The sequence below is a fragment of the Chiloscyllium plagiosum genome, unplaced genomic scaffold, assembly GCF_037043375.1.
Source record: "Chiloscyllium plagiosum isolate Xiang-an unplaced genomic scaffold, Cpla_swu_hap1 HiC_scaffold_28, whole genome shotgun sequence".
Classification (NCBI taxonomy): domain Eukaryota; kingdom Metazoa; phylum Chordata; class Chondrichthyes; order Orectolobiformes; family Hemiscylliidae; genus Chiloscyllium; species Chiloscyllium plagiosum.
In genome coordinates, this window is record NW_028270166.1 from 22,037,330 (window position 1) to 22,049,759 (window position 12,430).

Genomic DNA, 12,430 nt, shown 5'->3' on the forward strand with positions numbered 1-12,430 from the left:
GTTTCTACCTGGTATTTCTGGGAATATCCTCCCTAAGTACAGCTGTAATGCTAACCCTTATCAAAAATGTCACTTCCCTTCCTTTCTTGCCTTCTTTTCTATCCTTCCTATAGCATTTGTATCCTGGAACATTAAACTGCCAGTCCTGAGCCACATTTCTGTAATTGCAATGATATCCCAGTCCCATGTTCCTAACCTTGCCCTGAGTTCATCTGCCTTCCCTGTTAGGACTCTTGCTTTCAAATAAATACAGTTTAGTTTAGCAGTCCTACCTTGTTCTCTGCTTTGTTTCTGCCTGTCCTGAGTGTTTGACTTGCTTCTTTTCTCAACTGTATCAGTCTCAGATTGATCTCTTTCTTCAGTATCTCCCTGCATCCCCCCTCCGCACTAGTTTAAATCCTCCCGAGCAGTTCTAGTTGATTACTTCTTCAAAAAATGCAACAAAGAAGATTGTTGAGGGCAGAATAGTGGATATGATATATGTGGACTTCAGTAAGGCATTCAACAAGGGTCCCCATGTAGTCTGGTTAGCAAGGTTAGATCAGAATACAGGAAGAATAGCCATTTTGGTACAGAAATGGCTCAATGATAGATAGAAGGTGCTGGTGGAAGGTTGTTTTTCAGACTGGAGGCCTGTGACTAGTGGAGTGCCACAAGGATCAATGATCCACTGCTTTTTGTCATTTATATAAATGATTTGGATGTGAACATAGGTATAGTTAGTAAGTTTGCAGATGACACCAAAATTGGAGGTGTAGTGGACTGTGAATAAGATTACCTTTGGTTACTGAAGAGTACAACAGGATTTTGATCAGATGGGCCAATGGGCCAAGGAGTGGCAGATGAAATTTAGTTTAGATAAATGTGAGGTGCACCATTTTGGAATGGCAAATCATGGCAGGACTTGTACACTTAATGGTAAGGTCCTATGGAATGTGCTGAACAAAGAGACCTTGGAGTGTAGATTCATAATTCCTTGAAATTGGAGTCTCTGGTAGATAGGATAGTGAAGAAGGTGTTTGGTATGCTTTCCTTTGTTGGTCAGAGCATTGAGTCTTGAAGTTGGGAGGTTGTGTTGCAGCTGTACAGGGCATTGGTTAGGCCACTTTTGGAATATTATGTGCAGATCTGGTCTCCGTTCTATCAGAGTGATGTTGTGAAACATGAAAGGGTTCAGAAAAGATTTACAAGGATGTTGCCAGGGTTGGAGGGTTTCAACTATAGGAAGAGGCTGAATAGGCTGGGGATGTTTTATCTGGAGCATTGGAGGCTGAGGGGTGACCTTAAACAGGTTTATACAACCATGAGGGCATAGATAAGGTCTTTTCCCTGTGGTGGGTGAGTCCAGAAGTAGAGGGCATAGGTTTAGGATGAGAGAGGAAAAATTTAAAAGGGACCGAAGGGGCAACTTTTTCAATCAGAAGGTTGTGCATGTATGGAATGAGCTGCCAGAGGAAGTGGTGAGGCTGGTACCATTATGTGTTATAAGGCATCTGGATGGGTATGTGAATAGGAGCAGTTTAGCGGGATATGTGCCCAAGTGCTGGCAAATGGAACAAGCTTAGAATATAACAGTGCAGCACAGTACAATAAATGGTATGGAGATTAGCCTGATATTAGAGTAGGAAAAAAGGCTCACACCAATCTCCAAAGCATTTATTGTATTATCTTCCACGTGCCTGTCCAAGAGTCTCTTACATGTCCCGAATGTATCCGGTCAGCATGGACGAGATGTACTGCAGGATCTGTTTCTGTGCTGTACATAACTATGCCTCTAACCCTGGCTGAGATTTATGGCTGACAGTTTTTTTTTAAATTTTGCTGTGGTTCAGCAAAATGTTGGTTCCACAAGAAAAGAGAGAAAGAAAGAAAGGTTAGTAATATACCTGGTAAAGGCAAAATAAAATGTTGCTACTTCATTTTATTGCTCCATGTTATCATTTAGCACTCACCACTTGTCTGAGGCTGAAACTTTAACTTTGCTTAAAGGAGACAAAAAGTTAAACATCTTGCACTTATCAGGACTCTGGCGCAAGCAATAGACTTGAGGTTGGGAGGGGAGCCAATTTGTACAGCATGATAAGAGCATGCTGTTTATTTGTGCTGTCATTACTATGGAGATGCAGCAGGAGCAGTTAACAGTCAGTCTTCGTTCTCAGACCAGATACACTGGTCAGGGTGTTGCCACAGCAATTCAGCAGAGCTTGGCAGTCTCCATGACACTTTTTGCTCCCAGTGACAAAGGTAAATGTATGAATTCCTTTGAACCAATTAACTGTTTTGGCAGATTTCCTTCTCTAAAGGACATCAATGAACCAAATGGATTTTTACAACCATCATTGTTGGTTTCTTGGTGACCATTACTCAATATTGTAGAAGTGTTTTGTGAAGTGTAGAAGGGCAGTACTTTCACAACTTTTAAATTTGTACTAAGCATTTTTTCTTTCATTATCAAAGGTGTCTGTCGAAAGTACTGAAGATAAAGAATCGAGCCTAACCACACTTTTTCCAGGGCAGAAAAGAAGAATTTCACACATTTCAAAGCAAGAAAATGTAAGTGGAACCTCAAAGTGTGCCATCGTATCTCTCAATTCAGCTGACTTGATGTGACCATTCACCTTGTAGTAGATTTGCTGTTTCAACTAGCATTAAAGAATACACTGCCAAAATCTGTAATAGTGATGATATTTGCTTCTTACATATCTATGCATTACAGAATGTTTTGCTGAGAAGCATTACTTCTTTAGGAAAGTTATTAATTACATCATGCAGCAGTTATGAATGTTTCTAAATTAGTTGACTGTTAACGCAGAGTACTGCGAATGCCAGATATAAGTGGAAGGTGCTGGAGAAACTCAGCAGAGCTGGAAGCATCTACGGAGTGAGAAACAGGAAACTCATCATTACATTGTTTGTGGACTTAATGCAATTTTGAGCTGTCCTCACTAGCTTAAAGAAAATGTAGACTGCTACTGATCGACTTAAATCAGAAGGATACCTGATTCAGCTGTTGCATTGTGTAGAGTTTTCGGATCCTTCATTAGTAGTGATCAAAACCTTGCAGTTGCCTCTGATCCCTGGCTATGTTAAGGAAAATCGACCACTGATTGGAAGTTCGTGAATGAGGTTAGTAAGACAGAAAGGGTTGAATTTGTGCTGATAGCCTTCAATTGTGATATTTCAAAGTTTCCACTTCCATGGTAGCTTATCCCACTACAAGTAACCACCTTCAGGAAATTGACAAGGAAAGAATATTGAAGAGGGAAAGAAAATGTCGCAAAAATGAATTTAGCAAAATTTGTGCATGCATTAAATAACTTACTTGAGAATCAAATTTGAGCACTAAGCCTACCCATGGTTTATTGTGACAACAAAGCATTATCTAAAGTTAAATTTCTGAAATTGTCAATTTATCTGTGCCACTGCAAACAGCATGAGTCCTGTAAATAAATATATAATTCAACAAGATTAATGTATGGGACAGCCATATATTAAAACAAAACCATTAGAACATTTGGCAATTTTATCCTCTTTTAAACTTAAGGTTTAGATTTTTGAAAAAGCACAAGTTAACCTCTAACATGTTTAATGTGATACTACTCAAACATTATACGTGGAACAGTTTATTTTTGGCACCTAGTATTCCAGGTGATAACTCTCAAAGGAACATCCTTAAACTTCAACTTCAGAAGTTTCAATGAGCTTAATGTGTTTGAGGGTTGTGTTGGTTAATGTGTTGGTCTAGTTTTGGAGGCCCAAGTCAACTGGAATTGGTTTAATTTTTGTTATTGGGCTCACCCTCAGCAATTGGATGCAAATTGTATTACTCCTAGCTGGATTTAGATTTGGTGTTTGCTGCATTTATTGTCAATTGATTGTTATGCAACTCTCTATTTCCTCGGTATAGCTGGTGGCATGTTTAGCAACTTGAGAAAGCATTAAGATTCAAGAAGGATTTTAGACATCCGCAGACTGGACCAGGTAGCAATATTTCTACTGTGGAAATTAGTGATTACTACTTTTGAATTCTGTTTCACAATTTTGGAGGAAGGTATATTAGCATATGTAATTGGGGTTACATTTAGTGCATTTTAAGAAGCTTGTGTGAAGCATAAACACTACAATGGACATACTAGTCTGATCAGTCTGTTGCAAATACAATGTATATTACCACAGCGGATTAGAAAAGTTATTGTATTAGCACCAATGGAGTTTGACAGATTTGCATCAAGTTTTGCACTCCAACTTCAATTTTAGCTTCAACGTTTTATCCAAAATGTGATTTCAATTTTTCACTTTTAGAAGGGAAAAGAACATATTGTCATATGCAGTTGCATTATCACTAACACTTATTTTTTTCTTTAGGTAGAGCCAGCCAAGCCAATCATCCGTCCTTTTCGTAGACTTACTGCCCAAGAGGTTTGTTACCAACGGAGTTTGATGGCACAGCAGCAAGTGGCCCAACTGGCAGAAGTGGAAAAAATAGTTAATACACCTTTCAGAAGCCGAGGAGAGAAGAGACGAATTGCACATAAACCAAAAGCAGATGTTATACCATCAGCAAAACAATGTAAGCATTCCTTTCTATTTTTGTGTAGCAGCACATGCAATTATTTTGTTTCAATATTATTTGTAACTCCCTTGAGTAGTTTTGTGACCGAGCTCCCTTTACTTCTGGTCCGTGATCAGTTTGCTCTTCTGTGTCTCTGATCCTGCATTAATGACATTGATGTCCTTTTGTTGTTGACCAAATTGGTATTCTATGCTTTCTCTCCATTACTTACTGTCCAGCCAAGAATGGCAACAAATACAAATATATACTAAGGTTATGCCAAACAGTAGGTGAAAGGTTCTATTAGATTTCTTGGCTTGACAATTTTTTGAAGTCAGGCGCACATTATGTGAAGAATAGAAAACAAACTAATTGGAAAGTTTGTGGAGGGTATACCATGTTGCAGCACATCTGAAACTTGTCCTTTAATTAGATGTCACATTGATGGCACTTTCCTAATTGAAAAAGAACAAGCTAATATTTATTCACTGTTAGTTTTGAAAATGCAGTTTTTTTTCCTGTTACGTGGTTGGTATATTCAAATCATTTTTGATGCCCACAGTGACTAATTTAAGGAAATGCTTCCAATTTGTAGTAAAAATCTGGAACTTCTTTTCTTGCTTCAAAAAAATGTTCAGACTTGATGAAGTGACGATTTCAAAACTCATATTGATAGTTTTTTTTTGTTAGGGAAAGTTATAGGACCAACATAGTCTGTGACCCTCAATACATTTGTCAAACGAAAGGTAAAGTTTAAGTCGGATGAGGTAATTCAATGGCAAGAAAGTCTTGAGGGATCAAATAGTGCAATCTTTTCCTTGCTGTGGGTTGTCATTAGAGTCCTGGTATTTTGTCAAAGCAACCATTCTTTATCTATGAGCCTGGACTGTTTTACCAATGGGAACTTTTGTGCAGCAAACACATCAAATACAATGCACACTTTTGGTAATTAGTAGTACAAAATTATTGAGAACAGGAGCTTTGGTGCCTATCTTCTCCACTGTTCTGTGGTGCCAAAACCAGTTTAGGATCACCATCAGCCCCTTTTTCTTTCCTCTGGTATCAAATAATTTAAAACAAATTAAAGGACACACCTTTGACTTTAATAGGCTTCACTGATTGCTGTATCAGTGTTCCTCTTCTTTCAAACATAGTGAATATCACTAAATTATGTATATTTTTATGCTGTGAAGTATTGTGTAGTTAGGGCGGCACGGTGGCACAGTGGTTAGCACTGCTGCCTCACAGCACCAGAGACCCGGGTTCAATTCCCGCCTCAGGCGACTGACTGTGTGGAGTTTGCACGTTCTCCGCGTGTCTGCGTGGGTTTCCTCCGGGTGCTCCGGTTTCCTCCCACAATCCAAAAATGTGCGGGTCAGGTGAATTGGCCATGCTAAATTGCCCGTAGTGTTAGGTAAGGGGTAAATGTAGGGGTATGGGTGGGTTGCGCTTCGGCGGGTCGGTGTGGACTTGTTGGGCCGAAGGGCCTGTTTCCACATTGTAATGTAATCTAATCTAAAGGTATAATTGTAAGCTTTGTTATCCTACGTAATATAATGTGGATACATAATACATTGTTGAATTGTCAAACTTTTGGTAATTTGTTCTTTTGTATTTTAGCTCCAGTAAAATTGAAGATGGAATCTTTAAATAGAACTGTAGTGTCTCAGAATTGTCCAAGAAACAGCAGCCTCAATTTAAGATGTCAAACCGCTGCTGGTATGGCATCAAAAACTGTATCTACTACATCTCAGAAAAGGATAGCTCATACTCCCACTTTGAAGGTAAACTTTCACATGCAGCCGAGATGCAAATGAGAGTTGGAGGGTCCAAAGTGGTAGTGTAAGTTTTTTTTTTTCTCTCATTGCAATTCCCAATTCAGGTTCAGTGGCAGAAATTAGTCTCTGCATCATGGTGCTGTCTTAAATGCTAACAGGGTGTTTTCCCTTCTGAGAGAGTCTAGAACCAGAGACCATAATTTGAGTAAGGGGCCACCTAGTTAAGGCTCAGATGAGGATGAATTTCTTCTCCAAACGTAATGAATCTGTGGAATGTTTTACTACAATGGTTTGATTATTAAGTATATTTAAGGTTGAGTCAGGCAGACATTTTTTTAGTCAACTTGTAAATTGCTGGTTATGGGGGGAAAGGCAAGAAAGGTGAGTGAGGATTATCAGATCAGCTATAATCATATTAATGACGGAACACGCTTGAAGGGTTGAGTGGCCTACTTCTGTTATATGTTATGACTCTCAGTGATGATTAGCTTCCTGTTTTCTTTTCAAGTCCTGCTTTGGGGTCTCATTCCATTGCCAACAGTGCTGTGCCACTTTCTGCCCTGCCTCTCCTGTATGCCATGCAGTGAGCCCCATTTGCTGCAAGTTCCTTTGCTTTATGTTTTCATTCCTCATAGTGCAAAACACTGCCTATGACGGTGCAGTGGAAGTTTTTTATGTGCCATTTGATTTGAACTTTTCTGCTACTACATGGAGTGGCACCATAGAAAGTAAAAATAAAATAAATATCAATTATCTCGAGTGAAACAGGACAGTTGTCTGATCTGCTGCATTCATGTTGTTCAAATAGTCAAGGAAGAAACTGCATATACTTTGGAAAACAAAACTAAAGTAATGATTCTCAGCCAACAGTCCCTGAGAATTGGCATGCTTTGGGAAGATCAGTTTCAAAAGAAAGATGCCAAAGCAAATGCTGCCAGAAATGCTAGCATTTTTTTTGTTTATATTTCAGATTTCCAAAATGTGCAATATTTTGTTTTTATTATCTATGCTATCTACCCCAGCTGTCTGCCTCTGTTTTTGAAACTGATCTCTTTAAGTTTGCCTATTCTCAATGCCTGTTAGCTGTGGGTGGTATTCTTCAATTTTGTGAACTAAAGATGATATGTCAGGAAAAGTCCTGTTTTGAATATCTCAACAGTGTGATTACAATAAATCAGAAATCTGATGTTTAGAAATAACTATTTTTCTACTTTCAAGAGAACTGATCATGGCTTGCAATTTTTATTTGCAATCAAAGTATTCACTTACATATAATGTTGCTGGCTTCCATTCCATGCAGCATAATTATTGGGCAGAAACAACACTAAACACCTCCAAAAATAATGTAAAGTGTTGATAGCAATGCTTTTAGTTTAGGCAGTCATCAGTACCCTGAATGTTGTGCAGCAGTCTTGTTGAAACATGCACACTTGTTGTTTTTGTAGGATATAGTTGTTGTTTTGTATGATATAGGGTGCATCCATCTGTGATAGGATGGTGTGCACTTTCTTCCACTAGCATGAATATTCAGTTTTTCCATTTAAATTTGAACTTTGCTGTGCTTTATTCATGATATTGTTACCATCATTTGAATAAAGAGAACAGAACTTGAAACTTGAAATCTTAAGCTTTATTAAAACATAATGAAAAGAGAGAGTAAAACAGCTAAATATTCAGACCTATTTTTCTTTGAACTGTAGCCTTGAATTGTTAGACAGCTGATGTATTGAATAATATCTGAAAGTAGGGGAAGTTATTGAGAATTTATTCTTGTAGGATTAGCTGTCACATCTTTTGAGGCATAAATGTAGTTAGCACTTGGAGAGTTAAGAGATGTGTGTAAGGTTTATAATGCAGTGTTTACACAAGGTAGCCTGTATTTGCATCATGTTGTATCTGATAAGTTCATATGTCTAAATCTGTTGTACAGATGAAGATGAACATTGGAATGGAATAAAACCAACTTTTTTTTTAACTATTCTTTACCCCTAAAAACAAGTCAAGCTTGAAGAGACCCACAATTCCAACAGAATATGGCTCCAAAGTTCCAACAAATGTGAGACAGCGATATTTGAATGTTTTCATTGATGAATGTTTGAAGTTCTGTGGATCTGAAGAAACAGCTTTTGAAAAGGTACAAGATTGCATATCTTTGTTGTTGAAATCATTACTGAGCAAATGCATGCCAATCAAAATGAAGCTTCTAATAATTAAATGAAATTGTTTAAAAGCAACACCTTTTTAAAAGAGCATATGCATTTACATAAATGTGCAAATTTTAATCTGGAACTGCTCTTTGAATTTGTGTTTGATTATAATACTGTTTAATTTCTCTTTGGTCTCGTAAAATTTAAACTGCAAGTGTTGAAAATGAGCCTTGCTCAAATGAGAAAATGAATGTAAAAGGTCCATTACAATTTGTATTTATCCCCAACAACTTTTAAAGTAGTAACACGGCCCAAGAGGTTTTACAATGGAGGAAGACCATTCACCCATAAAAAAGAATTGGGAAAAATGGTTTAAAAATTAGCTTAAACAGGTTTTTACCAATGTAAAGTAGGGAAAGCAGAGCATTTGGTAAAGTTTCAATGAATAAGAACAAAGTGATTAAGGACTTTGTCACCAGTTTGATGGTGGAAAGTTACAGTTTAAAGGACAAGTAATTAAGGAAACGGGAGAAGTTGAGAAATTTAAAGATAAAGAATTTTAAATTTTTTCTCTTTGGAGCAGTATTTTTAATACTTTGCAAAGTGTTCTGTGGTACGACTTATTGTTAAAGTAAAAGTGCTGCTTAATAGGAATTTGTTCTTCTGATTTTGAAAATAACTTGTTATATATTTAATGTACCCCTCAAGCTTACTGTAATTAATGTCAACTGAGTAAATGCGGATTAATCTTGCTGCAGTACGGTTATGGAATCCTTTTAGTTTTCCGAAGTGGATATATTTTTATAGTTGTGTAATTAATAAGGTATGCCTAACAGCTGTGATATTTCCATTTCAATGTTGCAGGCTTTAAATGAAGAGAAGATTGTGTATAACCGAAGTACCAGTCGAACCGTATACTTGAATGTCGCTGTAAATACATTGAAGAAGTTGAGGAGTCAAAGTGATGCCATTCCATCACCTACAAAGAGTATGGTTCTAAATGATACTTATCAATTTGTTTATCTTAACTTGTGCTCCTGAAGAAGGGCTCATGCCTGAAACGTCGATTCTCCTGTTCCTTGGATGCTGCCTGACGTGCTGCGCTTTTCCAGCAACACATTTTCAGCTCTGATCTCCAGCATCTGCAGTCCTCACTTTCTCCTGAACTTGTGCTCTCCCATTTTGAAGACATTGCCTTCACTCTATCCAGTAAATTGCCCAAGTATCTATTTACATCAGAGTGTCTACAGTGAGAACCTTCATCCTCTTAAACATCAGGGAAATTTTTAAGAATACTGTTCGATAAGTTTATATAATTTATGTTTCAACGTTAAAGGTGAAGTGTGAAATGCATATGGTTTAAGAAACTGCATATAAATAGAAACAAAAACAGAAATTGTTGAAGAAACTCAGCAAGTCTGGCAGCATCTGTAGAGAGAAAGCAAAGTTAATTCTTCAGGCCCAGTGATCCTCCTCCAGAGCATGCTTTTGCACATCAGTAGAGTTGAAAATGTAACGAAATGATGTCATTCAGAGCAATTTGCCCCTTGTTGATCCAGACATTGCTTCATGTTACAGTTACAATTCGAGAAAATGAGTAGAAAGAAAATCTGAAAGACATTTCATAATTGTATATTAAGGTTCCTAGGTGCAGTGTGTTTTCACTTGGATGTCACTCATTACAAGATTGAGTGCTCTGAAAGTACTCTGTTTAATTCTGTTTTCATTTTTGACTGTATATTCATTCAGACACTGTAGCTGTAAGGACAAATAAGAAAGTCCAGTCGCATGAAGCATTGCTTGGGGGGAAGTTAGCCACGAAGACAAGTTTCACTCTCAATAGATCTGGGAAACAACAGGATATTGAACTGACAGGTGGGTGAAGCTTTCTTAAACTATTTGGTACCTCCCAGGTTCATACTGATGTTTGAGATCTTTCATCTAAGTTGGAATCTGCAAGTGATGTGGTAATATAGTGGATTGGAACTTGCAAATTGTTGTGCTCTGGATCTCAGTAGAATGTATTGCTACGTTTTGCCATGGCTGGTACTGAAATGAGACAAGAGAAGAAATTGATAGGTAAGCTAAATCTGGCCAGTGTCGAAGTAGCATTGGTAAAAGATTAACAGCAGGCACCTATCTCTCCCAGGGACATGCTGCGTTTTACTTCAAAATGTAAAGATTGTTAAGGACATCTAGGAGTGAAACGCAAAGGCTGTCATCTAGATTGTGTTCAGTCATAAACTGCAATTGAATGTTGCTGCAAATCAATTAATCTTCAAATCTTGGATTTTGATTACGATCTTGCTAACTGATGTAATTATCATGCTTCAATTTCTCATGGATCCTGAATTTGTAAGTTGAGTCCACATTTTGGTTGTCATAAAATAAAAATATCCAGTTATTTAATGGTTGTTTTGCAACCTGGTTGCTATGCAGTGAAAGGAAATTAAAAGATTTTGGAGTCAGGAAATGAACTGAGATAAGATCATTTCTGATATATGAGTCGTAATCATAAATTATGCTTGGTTGCAACACAATTAGGTACTTGAAAATATTTATTTAATTTCACTTCTAGTTTTTCATTTCCAAATGTTTACATCAAAATAACTATAACTTCTGTCCTGAATACTTCTGTTTTTCTTCTTTCATTTATATCCTCTTCACTGAACTGATTGATTGATGTTTTATGGAATAAATGCCAGCTTGTATTCATGCTGTGTCCTGTTCAAGTGTGATCCTAACTGTGAATGTTGCTAGGATCTTTCTTCCCTCAAGGAAATCAAATTTTGGACTGATTCTATCCACGTGACTTTTACAGAATCAATTGATGGAAAATTCTCAGGGGTAAACTGAAAAACTTCTCTCTTTCAGGAAAAAAAGAGTAGAACAGTTAGCCACAATACAGGTAGAGTTATCTGTTCTAGCTACACCTTTGATAGGTGGCAACATTTTAAATCCAAAACTTTTGGGTATGCACTGAGAAGGAATGAAAGATATCGGTGGTTCTCAATGACAGCAAAGATCTGAATGAATTGCAAGTAATGCATCATGTTTCCAAATGGCACTCCTTCTTTGTTCAAAATGAAGAGGAAGCTTTTCTTTAGGCACTTTGCTGTGTCAACAGTCAAAATGTGCCATTTATTTTATGGGAAAAATGTGCAGGGGGAGAGGTCTTGCACTGACCAGACCCTTGCCAACATTGAATTAGCCAGTCAGCAGGCATGTCTTCCTCCAAAGTTTCTTAAATCTGAGCCTGAATTAAAGTTAGTGAATGAGGAATTTAGCTTGGATTATCACCTTACAAAATCCATGAGTAAGGAATTTATTCTTCGTTATACAGAATGTTGGGCAGATGCCACCCTGAAGAGCAGGTCAGAGGCTAGCAATCTTGCAGCGAGTAGCTCACCCCCGACTCCTCAAAGCTATCTGTAGGACATTTGTGTAATGGAATACTTACACTTGGCTGGATGTCTGCAGTTCTCAATAACACTAGGACAAAGCAACCCAGTTTATTAGTACCACATTCTCACATTTGCTCCTTTCACAACTTACACTCAGTAGCAGCAGTGTGTACTACCTACAAATACACTACTGCAGAAATTCACCAAGACTCATGCAACATTTTCCAAATCCACAACCATTACCATCAGCTGGCCAATGCATGGGAGCACCACCACTCTCAAGTTTCCCTTCAAGGCTCTCACCATCCTTCCTTGGACATATATCACCATTCCTTCACTGTTGCTCTGTGAGAGCATTGTGGGGTCTACCTACACCAAATTGATTGCAGTGGTTCAAGAAGGTAGCTCACCACCATCTTCTTGAAGGTAGCTAGAGATAGGCAATAAAACTGAAAATCTGTTGCTGGAAAAGCGCAGCAGGTCAGGCAGCATCCAAGGAACAGGAGAATCGACGTTTCAGGCCCAAGCCCTCCTTCAGGAATTCCTGAA

General features: G+C 37.9%; 1 protein-coding gene across 4 annotated transcripts in view; it reads left to right on the plus strand.

The window, feature by feature from the left end:
• Positions 1-12,430, plus strand: part of rexo1 (REX1, RNA exonuclease 1 homolog) — an 82,237-nt gene that overhangs the window by 37,538 nt on the left and 32,269 nt on the right. For all 4 annotated transcript variants that reach the window (XR_015751832.1, XM_087976038.1, XM_087976039.1 and 1 more), the window contains 6 exons: positions 2,458-2,553; positions 4,366-4,570; positions 6,173-6,336; positions 8,330-8,464; positions 9,342-9,465; positions 10,227-10,352. Coding sequence is in view for 3 of the 4 variants with exons in the window: in XM_087976038.1 (XP_087832164.1) it covers positions 2,458-2,553; positions 4,366-4,570; positions 6,173-6,336; positions 8,330-8,464; positions 9,342-9,465; positions 10,227-10,352 (850 nt within the window). In the remaining variant the exon portion in view is untranslated. The remainder of the gene's footprint in view (positions 1-2,457; positions 2,554-4,365; positions 4,571-6,172; positions 6,337-8,329; positions 8,465-9,341; positions 9,466-10,226; positions 10,353-12,430) is intronic.